Below are 21646 nucleotides of genomic sequence, written 5' to 3' on the forward strand. Positions count from 1 at the left end.
CAGTCTCTGTGCTCTGTGCGGGGCCAGTGTCTCTGTATCTGCACCTGGTCTTCTTTACAGTCTGACCTTTAGCTTGTTATTCAACATTTATAATATCAGCCACGGCCCAGTGCTTGCATCAGCACCAAATCATTAAAGCTGTGTAAATAACTGGAAACATCTGACATTATCAGAAAGAGGAAAACAGGACGTTCTGTAACTGTACAGTAGTATGGATCTTCTCTGCATCTCTATCAACATTTATTAGTCTGGAAAACAATAGTCTGTTTTCTATATATAGGTGCTTACAACAATGGAACTATAGTCTGTTTTCTATATATAGGTGCTTACAACAATGGAACATGGTCAGAAATGCAAACTCGAGACCTCAAGACAGTAACGCAAACTCGAGAACATAAAGTCATGATTTGCTGCAAATATGTGTATTTCTACATTTCAGTGTGGTCTGTGGGTGTCGCCACAGTAACTCTCCTCCTCTTCCCCCTCTCCTCCTCCTCTCACTCACGCCAGTGCCATCCGCCCACTGAAAACGTGTGGACTCAAAACGTGGGCAGATTTGATATTTTTCACATTTTCCATGCCAATTTACCAACATAAAATAAAATCTATCCAAATGTGGACAGGCAAAATCTCAAGCAAATCCTCCTAATCTCTGCCGGAACATAAATGTGTGTGTCTATGTGTGTTTGTGAGAGAGATAGAGAGAGAATGTGCTAGAGGTTGTACTCTAGAGCTCTTCACAGCTCAGAGGCAGGGTCGGGGAGGTGGGCTGCTGACAGAAAAGCATGGCTCAGGTTTAAAGTACAAGATGACTCTGTTCTTGAGATTCTCAAACCCTCATAAAACTATACGCTTCTTTTAAATCTGACTGCAAAATAATAACAATATATGCCATTTAGCAGTCGCTTTGATCCACAGTCATGCGTGCATATAATTTATGGATGGGTGTTCCCGGGAATCGAACCCACTACCCTGGTGTTACAAGCGTCATGTTCTACCAACTGAGCCAAGAGCTACACAGGTCCACAAATCATCATGATGTATACTATTTTATCATGATGTATACTATTTTATACTGCGATGTAAAGATTATATTGGCTATTACTTGTGTTTTTTACAGTGCATGTACTTAGTAGGAATCTGTTTGTCAACATGCTATTACTATATTACAATTATAGTTGTCAGGGCAGCACATAACATCACATTTGCATGTCCATGTAAAGGGTTAACAGTGTAGAATCCACCACTGGTGACCATGCCTATATGATGGGAAAAGCCTCTCTCCACCCACTCTGCATTTACCACCATGTGTTTGTAGGCGGTAGGACTCATAGCTGTGCTGTTACCAAGCAGATGGGGGGGGGTCATGTTGAAAGACTGAGTATGGCTGGGAGCCCTTTACTATCAGCAGCATGGAAAGTCATGTTTCTACTCAGGAAAATGTTGTGAGACACATAAAGCGTTATGCTGATGGGTTTCTCTTCTATCATGCATTTTTCTTTCAAAATATTTTCCTTCAGTCATTGATATTGATACAGGTGCACTTTGGTTGTTGATCTCAAGAAGCATTGCTCCTCTTTGGTCATTTTTGGTCTTTTTCCAAAATAACAATTAGGCAAATCAAGGCAGGAGAATTCCACATTGTGCATACTTCTTATACATGGAAGTCAGATTTGTCCCAAAAAATGTATCTATTAGAAATACAGTAGTGGTGCACTTAACGGGCAATTACCCCACTTTTCAACCTCGTTTTCATTATCTCCAGCACAATACCAGTGTCTACAAATGTGAAAACGGCGCATTTCAAAGTTTTGAAGAAAAATATACAAAGTTACAAAGTTCTACCCGATGACATCATCAAAAGTGAAAACATTTAATAAAAAATTGTGATTTTCAAACACTATGAGAATTTCTTGGTGACGTGAGGAGCAAGAAAATACCCTCCCTCTGGCTAGAAACTCGTTGCAGGTTTTGAAAATCACTGATGTCACAGATACATTTTTAGGACCTTTCTTCTTATCTTTTTAACCACAGATCATAGAAACGCGCCGTTTTCACATATGTAGACACCGGTATAATGCTGGAGATAATGAATATGAGGTTGAAAAGTGGCGGAATTGCCCTTTAAGACTGCTTATTCACAAGGTGACATAGAAGACAGAGTGTGCACTGCAAGCTGTTAAAAAAAGCACAGAAAGCAAAACATTACATCAGCTACAGTGTACTCTATTCATATCCATTTTTAGAACAACCAAGTCATTAATCACATTGTTATATACTACATCTCTTCAAAGCACTGAGGCCCTGAAATACCATGACACTGGGAGGAAGGCAGTCGTGAGAAGAGGGGCTTGTGTATACACGGCCTCAGCATTTGGGGAGCCAGCTCCAAAACAATGGAGTGGAGTGTGACAGTGGGTTGAGGAGATGCACATGCCCCCTGTGTTTCTGCCGGTGACCTCTCCTTCTTGGGTGCTGTTTCATGGGGTCCTCTGAGCCAATTATACAGCTCCCTGTCCGGCCCTGTGCTTTAAATCAGTAGAAGCTCCCCATCCAACATGTATGAGCTTTTGTTTTGGCAGAGGTCTCTGGTCCTCATCACATCCTGTACATTGACTCAGCACTTTATCATGTAAACACCTCACAGGTTTTTACTAAAGGACAGGGTTTCCCTCTCTAGTAAAGCCTAGGTACATGAGAGAGAGACAGAGAGTGGGAACAGCAGAAGGGGGGGCTCAATCCTACAATCCCGCAGTGCAGAGAGAACGTTGAATTGACCATGTTCAGTTTATGAGCTGTTCTGTGCCTTCCCTGCTTCCCTATCCTGTGTCTAGGTGAAGTGGAGTGGAGGTCTGGTAGAGTATAGCCTGGAGGGGGAATTCCCAGAGATGCTGTTCACTGTCAGCAGAGAGGGAGTCATCTCTCTCAACGCCCCACTAGACAGAGAGACTCAGGACCAGGTGAGTGACCACACAGTTTTCATTCATAATGTATCGTACCTCCTGTCTTAATCATATAGTAAGGACTTGTTAGGGCTGTGAACGCATAATCATGTCATGGGGCAGCAGGGTAGCCTAGTGGTTAGAGCGTTGGACTAGTAACCGAAAGGTTGCAAATTCAAATCCCCCAGCTGTTGTTTCCTCCCTGAACAGGCACTGTTCCTAGGCTGTTATTGAAAATAAGAATTTGTTCTTAACTGACTTGCCTAGTTAAATAATGGTAAATTACACTGTATGGACAGAGGAAAATCGTGGTGAAAAGGAGCGTCATGATTCAAATCCCAACGTGTCTTTTTTCCTCCTCTGCAGTTTGCCAAGAAGCTAAGCTCCAAAGCTGTACAGGATTAGATAAACATCACTTTTTGGCACAGGTTGACTTTGGGTTCATTCTGCAGAGTAGCAAGCAACGTGTCTGGCCAGAGACCTTACTGCTCACTGGTCTGACACAAGGAGAAATACATCACTGTATTGGATGTGCTGTTTCTACAGAAAGCCCTCAGAGAGTCTTTTCTGTCTGAACTATAACTATAGTACAGTAATTATAAAGCCAGACACACCCCCTCTTCCCTCCTTCTCCTCTCTCCCTACCTGGCAGTGACTGTCACCTATCATGATGGAGTTGTCATGTTCCAGCATGCATCACACTGAGTCACAGCCTATCGATCCACCTCCTCACACACCTGCCTCACAACACGAGTGAGGCAGTCCAGGTTCCCTGATTGAGATGGTTCCTCGCTGACTGACTGAGACTCATATGTCAGCGACATGTGACTCTTACAGCTGATGGAGGGAAGAGGGAGGAGAGGAGGAAGGGGATGCATGCACATGTACAGTACCTCTCGCTTGGTGTTGACAGAGTTGCGTGCCCGTATAGGGCGCAGAGATGATGAATCATCTCTGGATGTGTCAAAGAAGGCTCTATACAAGCAAAATGCCTCAGTTCTGTGAGCTGAGTAGCAGTCCAAGAATCAATGGACACGCTGAGTGTTAGCACTGTCACTGCCTATCGTTAACCTAATGGCTTCATCTTCTGAAGACAGGTCGGAGTGAAAGGGGGGAGGGGGGGTGAGCAATCTGCACTCTAAAAAAGTAACAACTTATTTCATTCACACACATACACCCCACACACCTCCCACCCCCCATCTATTCTAAGAAAGCTCAATAAATAATGAATACAAAATTGTTGTGCCTTCATCTCAGACTGTGGTTCCAGTGTGTAATTGTGCCACGTTCAATACAGAACATGAAGATCTTTCCTGGCTGAGAGCTGGCGCTTTGTGTTGTTCCAGTGTGTCTGTCTGTGGTCTCACTGTGTGTCCAGACAGGGAGATTTGATCTGGACACTTTGTGAAAGCACATGACCCCATGTGGCTCTGTCTGTTAGTTCCAGATCAGCATCGTGGTGGAGCGTCCGGACGGCAGGGAGATCGCCAAGCCTGTGGAGCTGAGGGTGATGGTGGGCGATGCCAACGACAACAGGCCCACGTTCCCTACCACACAGTACCACACCGTGGTCAAGGAGCTCGCCCCACGGGGTGAGGCACAACCCTCAGAACACTCATATAACACACTCGTACAGACAACTCCGGAACATACTGGATCACAAAGGCCTTTTGTTTACGCTTAAAACGAAATACTCCAAAATAAAAAACCATGGAGAAATTCATCAGTACGCTCAAAATAGGATTCTGTGTTTCTCACTTGAGGGTTCAAAGAAAATGTGTTTTTTGCCCACACACTAATCTGTGAGGACTTTGCTCTTTTCTCAGGGACGGAAATCCTCACAGTTCAAGCAGCCGACAACGATGATCCGAAAACAGATAACGTGAGGATCTTCTACCGGCTGGTTGGCCAGATCCCAGAGAGCCCTCGTGCCTTGTTCCGGGTGGACCGTGACTCTGGGGTCATCTCAGTGCAGGCAGACAACCTGGAGGGAGCCGCCCCACAGTACACACTGACCATCACTGCTGAGGACGCTAAAGGTGACCAACAGTACTGCATGGCAATGTGGTTCTGTGGTGTTAGGGAGAGGGGTGAGGGATTACTTCCACAAAGATAATGTATACATAGTACAATGTAAAGATAATCCAAAGATACTCTATAGTCGTAAACTATTGTGATATGTAGACACGGGTGCAGTGGTAGTGTAAATTAGTTTTAGACTAGCAGATGTAACGTTGGAGGTTTTCCCTCTGCTTCCTTTGAGGAGAATATTGTTTAAATATGACACTACGGTGACTGATGATCATGATTAAGACTGAGGGCATCAGTATGAAAGAGGCATGCCAAACTAAGTGACTCACTAATGGAGCCTATCTCTCTCTGATGATGATTTCATTCGCAGGCTTAAACAGCTCCTGTACTGTGGTTGTGACAGTGCAGGACGAGAACAACAACCCACCCGTCTTCACTCCACACGAGGTACCTTTTTGGGGTTTGGGGGACAGAAGTGATTCAGGGCACTCATTGCAAATCTCTCTCTTATACAGTATATTAGATGTTTCTCTTCTGTTGGATGGCTGCTGTGTGAACTCTCCCTCCAGGTCACTGATTTGATTTCCCAGAGGGGAGCGAGATGGAGTGCTTTGAGGGGGATCCAAGCTTTAATCTCAGGCTTATACAAATGTAGGACCTTCATTTGAGCCAGTTTGCTACAGCAGGAAAGTAATCCTTCAGCAACAGAAAATGTGAATTATTATGTGGATTATAATTAATGGACAATTTTTCGTAAGGGAAAATCAAGTCTGAAATTCCAAACTTCAGAAGCATTTTTAAACCTCAAATACACTACACGTTTTACATTTCCTCCATTGCAGGAAAGTTCTCCTACAACAGGGTGATCAAATTAATATCCTACAACTTTAAAGATGGAACCATATTATTGTAGGGTTTTTTCTCATTGTGCTCTAAATGGACAATGTTCTTAGTTAATCTGAATAAGCCTCAGATGAGGCCTGTGAGAATCCTTTATTTATAGAATAGGCAAATCCACAGCGTCGCCATAAGAAAGCTCTAAATGATATCCCTCACACATACAGCAGTCGGAACATTTCACATCTTTATAGAAAAATCATCGCACTGAGCAATATTTACTATTATGTCTGAGCTCACTGGTTCAAAAAAGCAGTTCTAGATTAAATATTAAGTACTTTGTTAAAAGTGAAAAATGCATCCCTTCGAGTACAGAAATTAACTGCGTTGTTCTGGAATTTGTCAATAAAAAGCCCTGAGAAGTGACTCAGAAGAGATCTCATTAGCCGCACAGTGTCGTCATCTCCTCTGGTACGGGGGGGGGGGGGTGTCCCTGAGCCTACCAATTAAAGGGACCTTAGTCTTAACATAAACACTATTTTTGGTCTATGAGAGCATCTTTGGGGACAGTCAGTGTTTCCAGCGGTCTTTTCCATAGTCGATCCTCATGAATAATGAAGTCACCGCTGAGGTCACAATGAGACAACATTGGATTTGCGCTGGTCTCAAGGTATGCAGTATCCGGGCCAAAGATAGACCATTTTCTCACATACTGTTCCAGAATGGAAAACAGTCTACACCCACACCGCCTGAATAATGCAGGAGAAAGGATTGTTGTGAAAGATGTGGGAGCAAATCGTCATCTTAAGATGGGGACATGTGACAATGAAGCACAAAGCTGTTGTTGTCCTCACTGGTGCTAGACTAAGTCAATGTACACCCCAACTGTGCTTGTTATGTTTAGATGCTCTTGGAGTGAGAGAAGGTACTGTTAAGATACAGGAGACATATTCATATTCTAGAGTTATTCCAGAGTCATCCAGTTTGTTCCTCATTGGGTTCAAGCCATGCCAAAAGATTTACAGCCATTCTCATTTTGGATTCTCTATGCCAGCCCCAGGCTCATATTCTCTCACACACACACACACACACACACACACACACACACACACACACACACACACACACACACACACACACACACACACACACACACACACACACACACACACACACACACACACACACACACACACACACACACACACACACACACACACACACTGAGGTGGAAAAAGCTCTTGAGTGGGTCACGCCAGAGTGCCCCTGCTTTTTCCAGCAACATGTGAACGGGTTTGTAGGGAGCTGGCAGGTGAGTGGTGAGACCCATGGTATCAGTGACCCTCTAGCCCGGGCAGGCAGATCAGAGACACAGCCGTTTCAGTGGAGGGCCACAGTGAGTGGCTGATTAAAGGACTCCCAAGCAGAGAGATAGGAGGTGTGTGAATGAAGGTCAACAACACAGGGCCACAGGGGACATGCCTGCATACACACACCAGACCTGGGTCAAATACATAACCTAGATTATGTCAAATATGTTCAAATATTTGAAATGCACTTGATATAGTTAGCTAGTTAGCCTGGAACAACGGAACCAATGGAGTAGTCCTAAAAGTGCAAATTCCAAGCTAAATCAATCTAATACTAAATAATACATTTTTCAAATATTTCACTATCAATCACATTTATTTTATAAAGCCCTTTTCAACAGTTGTCACACAGTGCTTTACAGATACCCAGCCTAAAACCCCAGAGATAATTGTTTTATTTTTTTTACCTTTATTTAACTAGGCAAGTCAGTTAAGAACAAATTCTTATTTACAATGACAGCCTACACTGGGCCAATTGTGCACCGGACTCCCAATCACAGACGGTTGTGATACAGCCTGGAATCGATCCAGCATCTGTAGTGACGCCTCTAGCACTGAGATGCAGTGCCTTAGACCGGTGCGCCACTCGGGAGCCCAAAAGAAAGCTATGCAGTAGCCCCTGCTTCATTATCTTTTCCTTCTCCCTGTGCTCATCCCCCCTCCTTGCTCCCTTTCTCCTCTCACCTTTCTCTCTCCCTTCTCCCCTTCTCTCTTAGTACGGCCCCTTCCACCTGGCAGAGGATGCTCCTTTGGGAGCCACGGTAACCGCGGTGTCAGCGTGGGATGCTGATGAGAGGGGAGGAGACAGCTGGCAGGTGAATTACAGGCTGGAGTCTGGCAACGAGGAGGAGGTGTTCACGCTGGTCACAGACAAGCAGACCAATGAAGTTTCACTCATCCTCTCCAAGGTACGGCAATCTCCTTCATTCAACAGTCTCTATTCTCTCTTGTTCATTCACAAATAAGACACAACCCAGAGAGACCTAGACATCGATGAATAGGATGCATTTTAACATGATCTTAACATGGTAATAATATCTTCATAGAAATATGCAATATTGACTCTAATAATTATGCATTTCGTTAAGTAACCATAAGGAAAAGATACATGCATATCGAATCTTGCTTTGTATATCACTTTCTATGTCTCTTCATACGCACATACATGGATATTTCAATGACACGTGTCCCAAAAATAAGCCATGACAAAAACAATAGTTTATCCCAAAATAATCTGAGCCCATCCCTGGGGTGTCTCTGGCTCGTCCCTGGTCTCCTGTAATCCCCTCCACTCTCGCAGCTCCGCCCCAGCACCGCCCTGCCTCAGCTATCTCCCCTGGCCTGGACAGGAGGGCTTTGGAGACAAAGAGGGAGTGTTTGTCATTGTTTGTGTCCCCATTCTCTGGAGGCGGGGAAACTGCGTTCTACCTCTCTATTGGAGTAGAGGAATGTTACCTATATTCCGCAGAGGTAAACCAGGAGTTGCCTCCGGTATTGTCTAAACTAATACAGGACTGGAGCACATCCCCTTTGCATTGTCTCTGATGAACCCTGCCATACAGTAATGATGTGCCGTATAAGGCTCTGACATAGTCCTACTGTAGCTCATTTTGAAGCACCACATATGGTGTATATTTAGTTACAGGCAGTTACAGGCTTAAAGCCAGCCAACGACCGTCCATCTGGTAAAATAGCTTGTTAGTACATCAGAGCATGCTCACTAATATGTGATCTTGTGGCGAGACTGAGACAACCCAGAGGGCAGTCCCGTTGTCTCAATAACAGCAGCTTGCACAAAGTCTAATTGAATAATTACACAGTGCCATTAGTCTGTAGAAAGCAATTACAGTTTACTCACTATAAACCACATAGGCAAGGCACCGCTGACTAAACACTAGCTAATCTGTCTCTCTGGTGCTGTGCAACAGTTGTTGTGAGGGTAATATCAATGAGAATATTCAGCTCCTGCTGTGCTGTAGGCGGATGTGTCTGAGGTTGTGTGTAGCGTGCTAATCCATGTGACCGGATCAGGAAAAACTCCAGGCCTTTTACCAGACCCATGTCAAGCATGTGTTCTGTTGAAATGTCTCCTACAGAGACAGAGGCAGTACCTGCCGTCATGAATGGTGAATGAGAGAGGATGGCGTAAAAAAGAGTGGTCAGTCGCCTTGAGCTGGGTGGCAGGTGCACATAGCTGATTCAATCCTTTTCAGGGGGAAGAATAGAGATTACAGACGAACACACACACACATACCATACACACACGCACACACTGGACTAATGCTTTGATCTTATTATGATCTTGCTATGAAAGAGGGGATCACAAGTAATCGTCTCCTTCTTTTTAAACCCATTGAGCTGGAGACTCTCATGCTTCAAGGGTCCCCATTTAACCTAGTGGGCCGCCCTCCACACAGCAACTTAAGGCCAGCAACAGCAGCTGAGTGGTGGTTGGATTCTTCTGGTTGTTGCCTGATACAAACCTGCACTTCACTTCCAGTCAACACCATTAGTCACTCCAACACTGAACAACGTCTGTGTTTTCTCTCTAGCAACAGAGGTAGCTATTTGGGCCAGGCGACATGTTATTAGCAACAGCAACCACTTCATTTCACCCGAACGTAGACAACACAGGGGATACAATCCCGGGCTGTGACCTCACAGAGTAAGCATAGCAACGGCTGTCCACTAACGGGATTCTCTGTCACAGGCAGGATTCATGTCAGGTGAAACGTGAATCAAATGGCCGTCCCTGTCATTCCAGTTTGTTTTACAGTGGAAATAAAACTCCTCTTTGCCGGTAAATCAGCTTGTCTCACATGCAGGTGACGGTATTATAGAGGCCTTGTTTAGAGTCACTGTGCAGTGTTCTACAACCCTCTCCTTTCCAGTAGGATCAGCCTGTAAATCTGTGGAACACGTCGATTCCCAGCAGATATATACAGGCTCTTTCTGACCTCCTGTGTTTGCTCCATGAGCGTAATACAATCCCATGCCTCTGTTGGAGGGGGCGGTTCGATATGTTGCTCAGTCTAAATGAGCAGCCTGTGCGTCTCATGGAGTGCTGAAATGGCACATTCACAACACATTCACTGACTGCTTTTATGCTCTTTAGATAAAGTCTGCTATTTTCTGTTAGTAAATCCCTCCCATGATTATTTTCCTGGTATTCATTCTTGCACTGTAGAACAAACACTATGTTCCCATGTTTCACAACTATTCGAACACTACATGAATGTAAGTGCATGCCCTTCCATATGAGCAGCATTTCTATGGCAACCTGTATGCATGCAGGTGCTGGACTTTGAGCGGGAGAGCGAGTACATCCTGGTCCTTAGTGCTCAAAACCCAGTGGCCCTGGTACGAGGGAGGTATGGCCCAGCGTCCACGGCAACCGTCTCCATCTATGTGGACGATATCAACGAGGGCCCCATCCTGTCCCAGAGCCACTACGAGGTCACCGTCAGAGAGGGGGAGGAGCCAGGACGGGTTATTGCCACTATTCGTGGATATGACCCAGACTCACACCCAATCAGGTGAAACATCGTTCATTGGAAATAATATAAAAATAAACATTAATTCACAGTTTAAAGGCATGGATCATTGTGTTATCCCACCCCATCTATACTTTGAAGGAATACGTACTAATGGTTTGGGTTTTGTTTTTGTCCAGATACTCGCTCAGAGGAGACACAAAGAGGTATTTCTCCATTGGGAAGTACTCAGGTGAGCTGAAGACCGTCCAGGCCTTGGACAGAGAGGAAAACAGCACCTACACTATGGAGGTCATGGCTGAAGATGGACGTAAGATGTTTTTCTGAGAATAATGTCTACTTCATATCTTTCCAGACAGAGCGTCCAGGGCAGCTTAGACCTCAGCCTTCTGTTTGTCCCAGGGGGTTTCAAATGTAATAAGGCAAGGCTAAAGCAATACTTACATTGAGAATTCAAGACCACACTGTATTCACTGACAATGTAATAAGAAGGGAGTGAGTCATGCGAAGTGACAGCCAGTGTGTAGCTAGCTGGTGGGTGTAGAGTGGGAAGTGAGGAGGGGGTGTATGTTGTATAGAAAACTCCAATCCAATCCTCCCCCACACTAGTTAAGCATGACTCAGAACAGAAGACAGACTTGCAGGGTCTGAGAGCTGCACACGGCACCTCTCCAATTACCCGCTGCCCTTATCCCTGGCATGCACTGATCACGTCTAGTGAAGAATCTACTGGTCCATTACCCACAGAATGGGGGCTCTGACTCACATCTTGAATCCACACCTATAGAGGTTAGAGAGGGCAGTGGTGTTAATTGGTGGAGGAGATCATGTATTATGTTGGTTGGATCGAATTGTACAGGTATCAGAAACATTTTAAAATATGCTTTTAATGTCCCTCTGTGCATGTCAAAGCCAGGCCAGCAGCACCCAATACGGTACAACACGAGGACTGTTGTTACGAATGATTCAGTGGGAACTAATGTTTATTAAAACTGTACTGTTTGCCTCCCAGGGAACTCTTCTCTGTCAGCTTCAACACTGGTCACAGTCCATATCCTGGATGTGAATGATAACAGTCCGGTGTTGGTGGGAGACTACTCCTGGAAGTACCTGTGTACCCCTCGCTGGGAGGACCAGGCCTTGGTGCTGGCATCCCGGGACAGTGATGGTCCCCAGCACGGTGGCAGGCTCAACTTCTCCCTCCGCAGTGACGCCACCGTGCGTGGCAACTGGAAACTCACCCCCATCAATGGTCTGCCTCATCATCCAGATAAACTATCTTCTGTTTTTTCACTAACACATTTGTATTTTATCTTGACAAACAGAAAGATCAACACACGCTCACACCAACCTCTTAGCCCATCAGATATTTTAGTAACCAGTCCAGCAGTGGAAATTGTTGTGCATATTAGCATGACAATACTGTAGGTGTAGTCACTGTAGTAGCGACATGGTGACCCAACGCTATGACATTGTAGGCTAGCACCATACTGTAGGAAGTAGGACCCAGGAAACATTAACCTCTCTGCAGGATCAATCCAGATCGAGGTGTTGGATAGGTTGAGTCATGTCTGTGTAAGAACCACTACCAGACAGCTAAATTAAAGTACCAAATTAGACCAAATTAGACCACTTATTCTATTTGAGTCGTCACGGTGACGTTAGACCTGACACTCTCACTGTGGTTACACGTGTATAGGGTAACGTCATTGACGATAAAATGGTTTTCAAAATAGAAAGCATGTACGTGCAATAACGTTGGAAAGAGAACAATCCAGGGTGTTTTGCTCCAGTGTGATGAACGGTGAATAGGATGTAATTCAAGGATCCATTCAGACCACCTGTTGATCCACAGACACGTGTAGAGGATTAGAGTGAGTGGCACTGAGACACTGACTGACAGTGGAAGTAAATTGCCCCCATCCTTTCTTCTGAGGCGCTCTGACTAGGCAATGTCTCTAATATGCCTAATGGCCCTCTTCCTGTCGCTGTGCCTGTCTGTAATGTGTCAGGCTGACATACATTAATCAGACGTGTCGACTTGGCTGTGCTGACACAGTCTCTCTATTGTATCACTGTGACAACCTTTTCTCTTTAGTTTTTTTCTCTCGCCATTTCTCTCTGACGCGTTATTATTGGAAGCTGCGGAGGCCGGCTATAATTATATTTCCCTTTTAATTTGTGTGATGTCACAGCTGGGGCCCGCCAGGCTTAAAGGCTAAGAGGCTAAAAGTGTATTTTTCCCAGCAGCACCCAGCAGCTGCAAGACTTGTCCCTAATAACACCTGCTGCAGACGTGCCGTGGCGCACCTATTTACCTCACCTTTGTGGCTCTTAGGCCTCCTCCCTGACAACTGGAGAGGCTGGAGAGAGTGACGGAGGTGTGACGCAGCCTCTGTCTTTGAGAAGCTCACATAGTCTGCTGTGCTGTGCTTGTCCTGAGAGGGTACCAGTAGATTACACTGTTCCTGTCCACCACAGAACAGACAGTCAGTCAATTTTAATTAATCATAAATAGATACAGCAATGATTTACCTCTATATTTTCCATTATTCCTGGGCTGTGATAAAAGCAGGTATATGTTTTTTTTAACTCTCACATACACTATTCCTGTCAATGACATCAAAGAAAAGTCCCAATAAGAACCATTGAGGATGTGGCAGACCAAGGGCTCCTCTACTGTTTATGTCACTGACGCCTGTCGGTTGCAGCCTTACCTAACAAGATGATATACAGTGCATTCGGAAAGTATTCAGACCCCTTGACTTTTTCCACATTTTGTTACGTTACAGCCTTATTCTAAAATGTATTTTTTTTTTTTAAATCCCCCTCATCAATCTACACAAAATACCCCATAATGATAAAGCAAAAACAGGTTTTTAGAAATATTTGCAAATGTATATACAGTGGGGAGAACAAGTATTTGATACACTGCCGATTTTGCAGGTTTTCCTACTTACAAAGCATGTAGAGGTCTGTAATTTTTATCATAGGTACACTTCAACTGTGAGAGACGAAATCTAAAACAAAAATCCAGAAAATCACATTGTATGATTTTTAAGTAATTAATTTGCATTTTATTACATGACATAAGTATTTGATCACCTACCAACCAGTAAGAATTCCAGCTCTCACAGACCTGTTAGTTTTTCTTTAAGAAGCCCTCCTGTTCTCCACTCATTACCTGTATTAACTGCACCTGTTTGAACTCGTTACCTGTATAAAAGACACCTGTCCACACACTCAATCAAACAGACTCCAACCTCTCCACAATGGCCAAGACCAGAGAGCTGTGTAAGGACATCAGGGATAAAATTGTAGACCTGCACAAGGCTGGGATGGGCTACAGGACAATAGGCAAGCAGCTTGGTGAGAAGGCAACAACTGTTGGCGCAATTATTAGAAAATGGAAGAAGTTCAAGATGACGGTCAATCACCCTCGGTCTGGAGCTCCATGCAAGATCTCACCTCGTGGGGCATCAATGATCATGAGGAAGGTGAGGGATCAGCCCAGAACTACACAGCAGGACCTGGTCAATGACCTGAAGAGAGCTGGGACCACAGTCTCAAAGAAAACCATTAGTAACACACTACGCCATCATGGATTAAAATCCTGCAGCGCATGCAAGGTCCCCCTGCTCAAGCCAGCGCATGTCCAGGCCCGTCTGAAGTTTGCCAATGACCATCTGGATGATCCAGAGGAGGAATAGGAGAAGGTCGTGTGGTCTGATGAGACAAAAATAGAGCTTTTTGGTCTAAACTCCACTCGCCGTGTTTGGAGGAAGAAGGATGATGAGTACAACCCCAAGAACCCATCCCAACCGTGAAGCATGGAGGTGGAAACATCATTCTTTGGGGATGCTTTTCTGCAAAGGGGTCAGGACGAATGCACCGTATTGAGGGGAGGATGGATGGGGCCATGTATCGCAAGATCTTGGCCAACAACCTCCTTCCCTCAGTAAGAGCATTGAAGATGGGTCGTGGCTGGGTCTTCCAGCATGACAACGAAACGAAACACACAGCCAAGGCAACTAAGGAGTGGCTCCGTAAGAAGCATCTCAAGGTCCTGGAGTGGTCTAGCCAGTCTCCAGACCTGAACCCAATAGAAAATCTTTGGAGGGAGCTGAAAGTCCGTATTGCCCAGCGACAGCCCCGAAACCTGAAGGATCTGGGGAAGGTCTGTATGGAGGAGTGGGCCAAAATCCCTGCTGCAGTGTGTGCAAACATGGTCAAGAACTACAGGAAACGTATGAGCTCTGTAATTGCAAACAAAGGTTTCTGTACCAAATATTAAGTTCTGCTTTTCTGATGTATCAAATACTTATGTCATGCAATAAAATGCAAATTAATTATTTAAAAATCACACAATGTGATTTTCTGGATTTTTGTTTTAGATTCCGTCTCTCACAGTTGAAGTGTACCTATGATAAAAATTACAGACCTCTACATGCTTTGTAAGTAGGAAAACCTGCAAAATCGGCAGTGTATCAAATACTTGTTCTCCCCACTGTATATAAAAAAAAGTTTATATCACATTTACATACAGTACCAGTCAAAAGTTTGGACACACCTACTCATTCAAGGGTTTTTCTTTATTTTTACTATTTTCTACATTGCAGAATAATAGTGAAGACATCAAACACTTTGAAATAACAGATATGGATTCATGTAGCAACCAAAAAAGTGTTAAACAAATCAAAATATATTTTATATTTGAGATTCTTCAAAGTAGCCACCCTTTGCCTTGACAACAGCTTTGCACACTTTTGGCATTCTCTCAAGGTCCCTCGCCCTCCTTTCTTCAAATCTGACTACGACTCCATTTTGTTGCTCCCAGCCTATAGACAGAAACTAAAACAGGAAACGCCCGTGCTCAGGTCTGTTCAACGCTGGTCCGACCAATCTGATTCCACGCTTCAAGATTGCTTCGATCACGTGGACTGGGATATATTCCCGGACAGCGTCAAACAACAACATTGATGTATACGCTGATTCGGTGAGCGAGTTTATTAGCAAGTGCATCGGTGATGTTGTACCAACAGCGACTATTAAAACCTTCCCCAACCAGAAACTGTGGATTGATGGCAGCATTCGCGCAAAACTGAAAGCGCGAACCACTGCTTTTAATCGAATACAAACATTGTAGCTATTCCCTCCGCAAGGCAATCGAACAAGCTAAGCGTCAGTATAGAGACAAAGTAGTCGCAATTCAACGGCTCAGACACGAGAGGAATGTGGCAGGGTCTACAGTCAATCACGGACTACAAAAAGAAAACCAGCCCCGTCGCGGACCCCGATGTCTTGCTCCCAGACAAACTAAACAACTTCTTTGCTCGCTTTGAGGACAATACAGTGCCACCGACACGGCCCGCTACCAAAACCTGCGGACTCTCCTTCACTGCAGCCAACGTGAGTAAAACATTTAAATGTGTTAACCCTCGCAAGGCTGCCGGCCCAGACGGCATCCCTAGCCACGTCCTCAGAGCATGTGCAGACCAGCTGCCTGGTGTGTTTACGAACATATTCAATCAATCCCTATCCCAGTCTGCTGTTCCCACATGCTTCAAGAGGGCCACCATTGTCCCTGTTCCCAAGAAAGCTAAGGTAACTGAGCTAAACGACTATCGCCCCGTAGCACTCACTTCCGTCATCATGAAGTGCGTTGAGAGACTAGTCAAGGATCATATCACTTCCACCCTACCTGGCACCCTAGACCCACTCCAATTTGCTTACCGCCCCAATAGGTCCACAGACGATGCAATCACAATCACACTGCACACTGCCCTAACCCATCTGGACAAGAGGAATACCTATGTAAGAATGCTGTTCATCGACAACAGCTCAGCATTTAACACCATAGTACCCTCCAAACTCGTCATTAAGCTTGAGACCCTGGGTCTCGACCCTGCCCTGTGCAACTGGGTCCTGGACGTTCTGACGGGCCGCCCCCAGGTGGTGAGGGTAGGAAACAACATCTCCACCCTGCTGATCCTCAACACCGGGGCCCCACAAGGGTGCGTTCTCAGCCCTCTCCTGTACTCCCTTTTCACCCATGACTGCGTGGCCATGCACGCCTCCAACTCAATTTATCAAGTTTGCAGACGACACTACAGTGGTAGGCTTGATTACCAACAACAACGAGACGGCCTACAAGGAGGAGGTGAGGGCCCTCAGAGTGTGGTGTCAGGAAAACAACCTCACACTCAACATCAACAAAACAAAGGAGATGATCGTGGACGTCAGGAAACAGCAGAGGGAGCACCCCCCTATCCACATCGACGGGACAGTAGTGGAGAAGGTGGGAAGTTTTAAGTTCCTCGGTGTACACATCACGGACAAACTGAAGTGGTCCACTCACACAGACAACGTGGTGAAGAAGTCGCAACAGCGCCTCTTCAACCTCAGGAGGGTGAAGAAATTTGACTTGTCACAAAAACACTCACAAATTTTTACAGATGCACAATCGAGAGCATCCTGTCGGGCTGTATCACCGCCTGGTACAGCAACTGTAGTGATAATAGTAGAAGATAGAAGAAGATAAGAATGTCCTTTGTGTTGGTCCAAAGGTGCGTCACAGTCTCTCCATCTCTTTCAGAACAGAGGCACATGAAGGGGAGCAGTGTCAGAGGCCAGCCAGGGGCTTTTGGACTCCCGGATAACAGCTAACAGTCTGATAGTAGACCGTCTGTTATACACCGCTGTATTTTGGATTTGATCATAGATTAGATAAAGTATCAGTGCATTTGCACTAGAACCAACCTTCGTCACCCCTTGGCCAGTGTGTTTGTTTTGCGTCACAGAGGGTCCACCACACACAAGTGACAGGGTCCCTCACACATACAGCATGTGTATGATAAACCGACCTAGGTCTTTCCTCCATCAGAATAATGTTGATGTGGGCTGTTGATCATGCCAGTACTTTACTCATGTTCACCAAAACCTAGTTAATCAATCAGCCATGGGTATTTATATTTAGCTGTGAATGGCATTACCAATGAATTGGCCTGTATCTCAGACTCTTTACTGAGTACAAGCAGATGTTTAAAAATATATTTGAGGTAATGTTTTTCATTCTTGCACAGGCTTTGGAGCTTTTGGAATTTCCCTCAGATGTTTACTTTGCTTTTAGACGCTAGCCAAAATGGACAAAAGTCTTCTGTGTACCGTCAGTTAAATTGGTCTTAAAAGTACACTACATGACCAAAAGTATGTGGACACCTGCTCGTCGAACATCTCATTGCAAAATCATGGGCATTAATATGGAGTTGGTCCCCCCTTTGCTGCTCTAACAGCCTCCAGTTGTCTTGGGAGGCTTTCCACTAGATGTTGGAACATTGCTGCGAGGACTTGCTTCCATTCTGCCACAAGAGCATTAGTGAGGTCAAGCACTGATTGATGTTGGGCGATTAGGCCTGGCTCGCAGTCGGTGTTCCAATTCATCCCAAAGGTGCTCGATGGGGTTGAGGTCAGGGCTCTGTGCAGGCCAGTCAAGTTCTTCCACACCAATCTCGACAAACCATTTCTGTATGGACCTCGCTTTGTGCACTTGTCATGCTGAAACAGTAAAGTGCCTTCCCAAAACTGTTGCCACAAAGTTGGAAGCACAGAATTGTCTAGATTGTCATTGTATGCTGTAGCGTTAAGATTTCCCTTCACTGGAACTAAGGGGCCTAGCCCGAACCATGAAAAACAGCCACAGACCATTATTCCTCCTCCACCAAACTGTACAGTTGGCACTATGCATCGGGGCAGGTAGTGTTTTCCTGGCATCCGCCAAACCCAGATTCATCCGTCGTACTGCCAGATGGTGAAGCGTGATTCATCACTCCAGAGAACGATGGAAACCCATTTCATGAAGCTCCAGACGAACAGTTCTTGTGCTGACGTTGCTTCCAGAGGCAATTTGGAACTCGGGAGTGAGTGTTGCAACCTAGGACACAATAATAGATGGCCATTATTTGTCATCCATTCATTTCAGTAGAATATACATTTCTGTCAGCACCACCATTGTTTGCTCTGGTAGCTGTGCTGTTATTACAGTCATGTCGATGGACAATTGAACTATCAAAAGAAACATGCAGTGTTTACAATCAATGTCCCTTCTGTGCTTTCCTTTCATGCTGGGATGTTGCAGCTGTTATTACTCTGTAATTAATGTCTGTCCTTTCTCTGAAAACAAATAGGAGTGGATTTGGCATATGCTGGGTCTGTGTTCATGTGTTTTCTCCTTGGCCTCCCACCCCTCAGAATATCTCCACAACTCAATCTGGTTGACAGCATCTGCTCTGTAAATAGAAAAGGACATCTAATAGATCCCTGTAGATTTGTTTCCCTGATGTTTGGCAGCATGTTGCCTGATGTTTGGCAGCATGTTGGAATAGAGTACTGGTCATCCTGAGACATTGTGTTCAGACTGACTCAGTCTCAGGGTAGGATGGGCCGCAGGTGCACCCTCTCCCCCTGTCGCAGCATGGTCTCAGCCCAGTCTGCCTGGTGATCCCTTCTCTACAGAGGACAGACAATGTTTTACGTGTTATGCGCTTCAGTACTCGGCGGTCCCGTTCTGTGAGCTTGTGTGACCTACTACACCGAGGCTGAGCTGTTGTTGCTCCTAGAAGTTTCCACTTCACAATATCAGCACTTACATTTGACCTGGGGAGCTCTAGCAGGGCAGAAATTTGATGAACTGTCTTGTTGGAAAGGTGGCATCCTATAACAATGCCACGTTGAAAGTCACTGAGCTCTTCAGTAAGGCCATTCTACTGCTAATGTTTGTGTATGGAGATTGCATGGCTGTATGCTCAATTTTTTACACCGGTCAGCAACAGGTGTGGCTGAAATTGCAGAATGATTCTAGGAAAGGTTATGTGAACAATTATTTAATTTGACCAAGAATAAGTACAGAAAATGTAAAAGTTATGGAGCCCAATAAACTTTTGTCCTAAAGATTTACCATAGGCTACCAATGTAATATCTGTCTTTCCCCAGACACCCATACCAACCTGTCCCTGAACATCCCATACCTGTCTCCTGAGGTCTACACGGTCCCCTTCACCATCTCTGACAGCAGCTCTCCTCCCAGGAGCACCTTCATCAACCTGCCAGGTGACGCATATTGATACAGTTGAAGTCGGAAGTTTACATACACCTTAGCCAAATATATTTAAACTCAGTTTTCACACTTCCTGACATTTAATCCTAGTAAATATTCCCTGTTTTAGGTCAGTTAAGAATGTGAAATGTCAGAATAATAGTAGAGAGAATGATTTATTTCAGCTTTTATTTCTTTCATCACATTCCCAGTGGGTCAGAAGTTTACATACACTCAATTAGTATTTGTTAGCATTGCTTTCAAATTATTAAACTTGGGTCAAACGTTTCGGGTAGCCTTCCACAAGCTTCCCACAATAAGTTGGGTGAATTTTGGCCCATTCCTCCTGACAGAGCTGGTGTAACTGAGTCAGGTTTGTAGGCCTCCTTGCTCGCACACACTTTTTCAGTTCTGCCCACAAATGTTCTATAGGATTGGTTGAAAAACGAGTTTTAATGACTCCAACCTAAGTGTATGTAAACTTCCGACTTCAATGGTATGTGTTGAAGCAGAATATATTGCTCTACGCAGACATGTTTACAAAATGTGACATGTATAATTTCTCATATATTACAACTGTAACTTTGATTTTGTCACAATAATAGATGGCCATTATTTGTTGTCTTTTCCTTTCAGTAGAATATACATTTCTGTCAGCACCACTATTGTTTGCTCTGGTAGCTGTGCTGTTATTACAGTCATGTCGATGGACAATTGAACTATCAAAAGAAACATGCAGTGTTTACAATCAATGTCACTTCTGGGCATTCCTTTCACACTGGGATGTTGCAGCTGTAATTACTCTGTAATTAATGTCTGTCCTTTCTCTGAAAACAAATAGGAGTGGGTTGGGCATACAGTATGCTGGGTCTGTGTTCATGTGTTTTCTCCTGGCCCTACCACCCCTCAGAATATCTCCACAACTCAATCTGGTTGACAGCATCTGCTCTGGGGTGGCAGGGTAGCCTAGTGGTTAGAGTGTTGTAACCGAAAGGTTGCAAGATCGAATCCCTGAGCTGACAAGGTAAAAATCTGTCGTTCTGCCCCTGAACAAGGCAGTTAACCCACTGTTCCTAGGCCATCATTGAAAATAAGAATTTGTTCTTAACTGACTTGCCTAGTAAAATTAAATAGAAAAGGACATCTCATAGATCCCTGTAGATGTGTTTCCCTATATGCCTGATGAATGGCAGCATGTTGGAATAGAGTACTGGTCATCCTGAGACATTGTGTTCAGACTGACTCAGTCTCATGACAGGATGTACCGCAGGTGCATCCTCTCCCCCTGTCGCAGCCTGGTCTCTGCCTAGTGATCCCCCTCTACAGCACACCGAACTGATTTAGTAAAACCCTGAGGCCTCAGGGGCATGGAGATGTTCTCTCCCTGTCACCGTGGTCTGCTCAGGGTATCTGTAATGTGCTTACGAGTGCTGAATATGTCCCTGTACTTTGTGAGTTGTGTTGACTGTGTCTTAAATCACAGTGACGGTGTGCCCATGCAATGTGAGAGGAAACTGCAGGACCGCCGCTAAGCAGCTGCAAGGCATGCCAACCATCCAGTCCACCGTCGGCATCCTACTGGGAACCCTGGGGGTCATAGGTAAGAGTAGCTGCTGTTGGATTGTAGACTGAACACCTTTAATTAAGCTACCAAGTTAAAAAGTCAATCAGTCAAATGTTTTTCTAAAGCGCGTTTTACATCAGCAGTTGTAACAAAGTGCTTGTACAGAAACCGAGCCTGAAGTATAAGCAAAATGGTCCTTTGTGTAATTTTGTGTCAAGATGATCTGAGTTCACTTAGGATCTTTTTCAGGATCTTACATTTGAGTTAGTCATGGGATATTTTAGTATGTTGGGCCTAATTTTATCTTTCTTATTTAT

At 44.8% G+C, this 21646-nt stretch overlaps 1 protein-coding gene across 1 annotated transcript in view; it reads left to right on the plus strand.

The window, feature by feature from the left end:
- cdh16 (cadherin 16, KSP-cadherin) overlaps positions 1 to 21646 on the plus strand; it is a 32925-nt gene that overhangs the window by 7988 nt on the left and 3291 nt on the right. Inside the window, exons 8-17 of the mRNA XM_071401934.1 lie at positions 2835 to 2960; positions 4384 to 4534; positions 4769 to 4981; positions 5344 to 5420; positions 7897 to 8088; positions 10475 to 10716; positions 10854 to 10984; positions 11687 to 11926; positions 19663 to 19779; positions 21249 to 21365. Coding sequence (XP_071258035.1) covers positions 2835 to 2960; positions 4384 to 4534; positions 4769 to 4981; positions 5344 to 5420; positions 7897 to 8088; positions 10475 to 10716; positions 10854 to 10984; positions 11687 to 11926; positions 19663 to 19779; positions 21249 to 21365 — 1606 coding nt within the window. The remainder of the gene's footprint in view (positions 1 to 2834; positions 2961 to 4383; positions 4535 to 4768; positions 4982 to 5343; positions 5421 to 7896; positions 8089 to 10474; positions 10717 to 10853; positions 10985 to 11686; positions 11927 to 19662; positions 19780 to 21248; positions 21366 to 21646) is intronic.

This window comes from Salvelinus alpinus, chromosome 5 (assembly GCF_045679555.1).
Source record: "Salvelinus alpinus chromosome 5, SLU_Salpinus.1, whole genome shotgun sequence".
Taxonomy (NCBI): domain Eukaryota; kingdom Metazoa; phylum Chordata; class Actinopteri; order Salmoniformes; family Salmonidae; genus Salvelinus; species Salvelinus alpinus.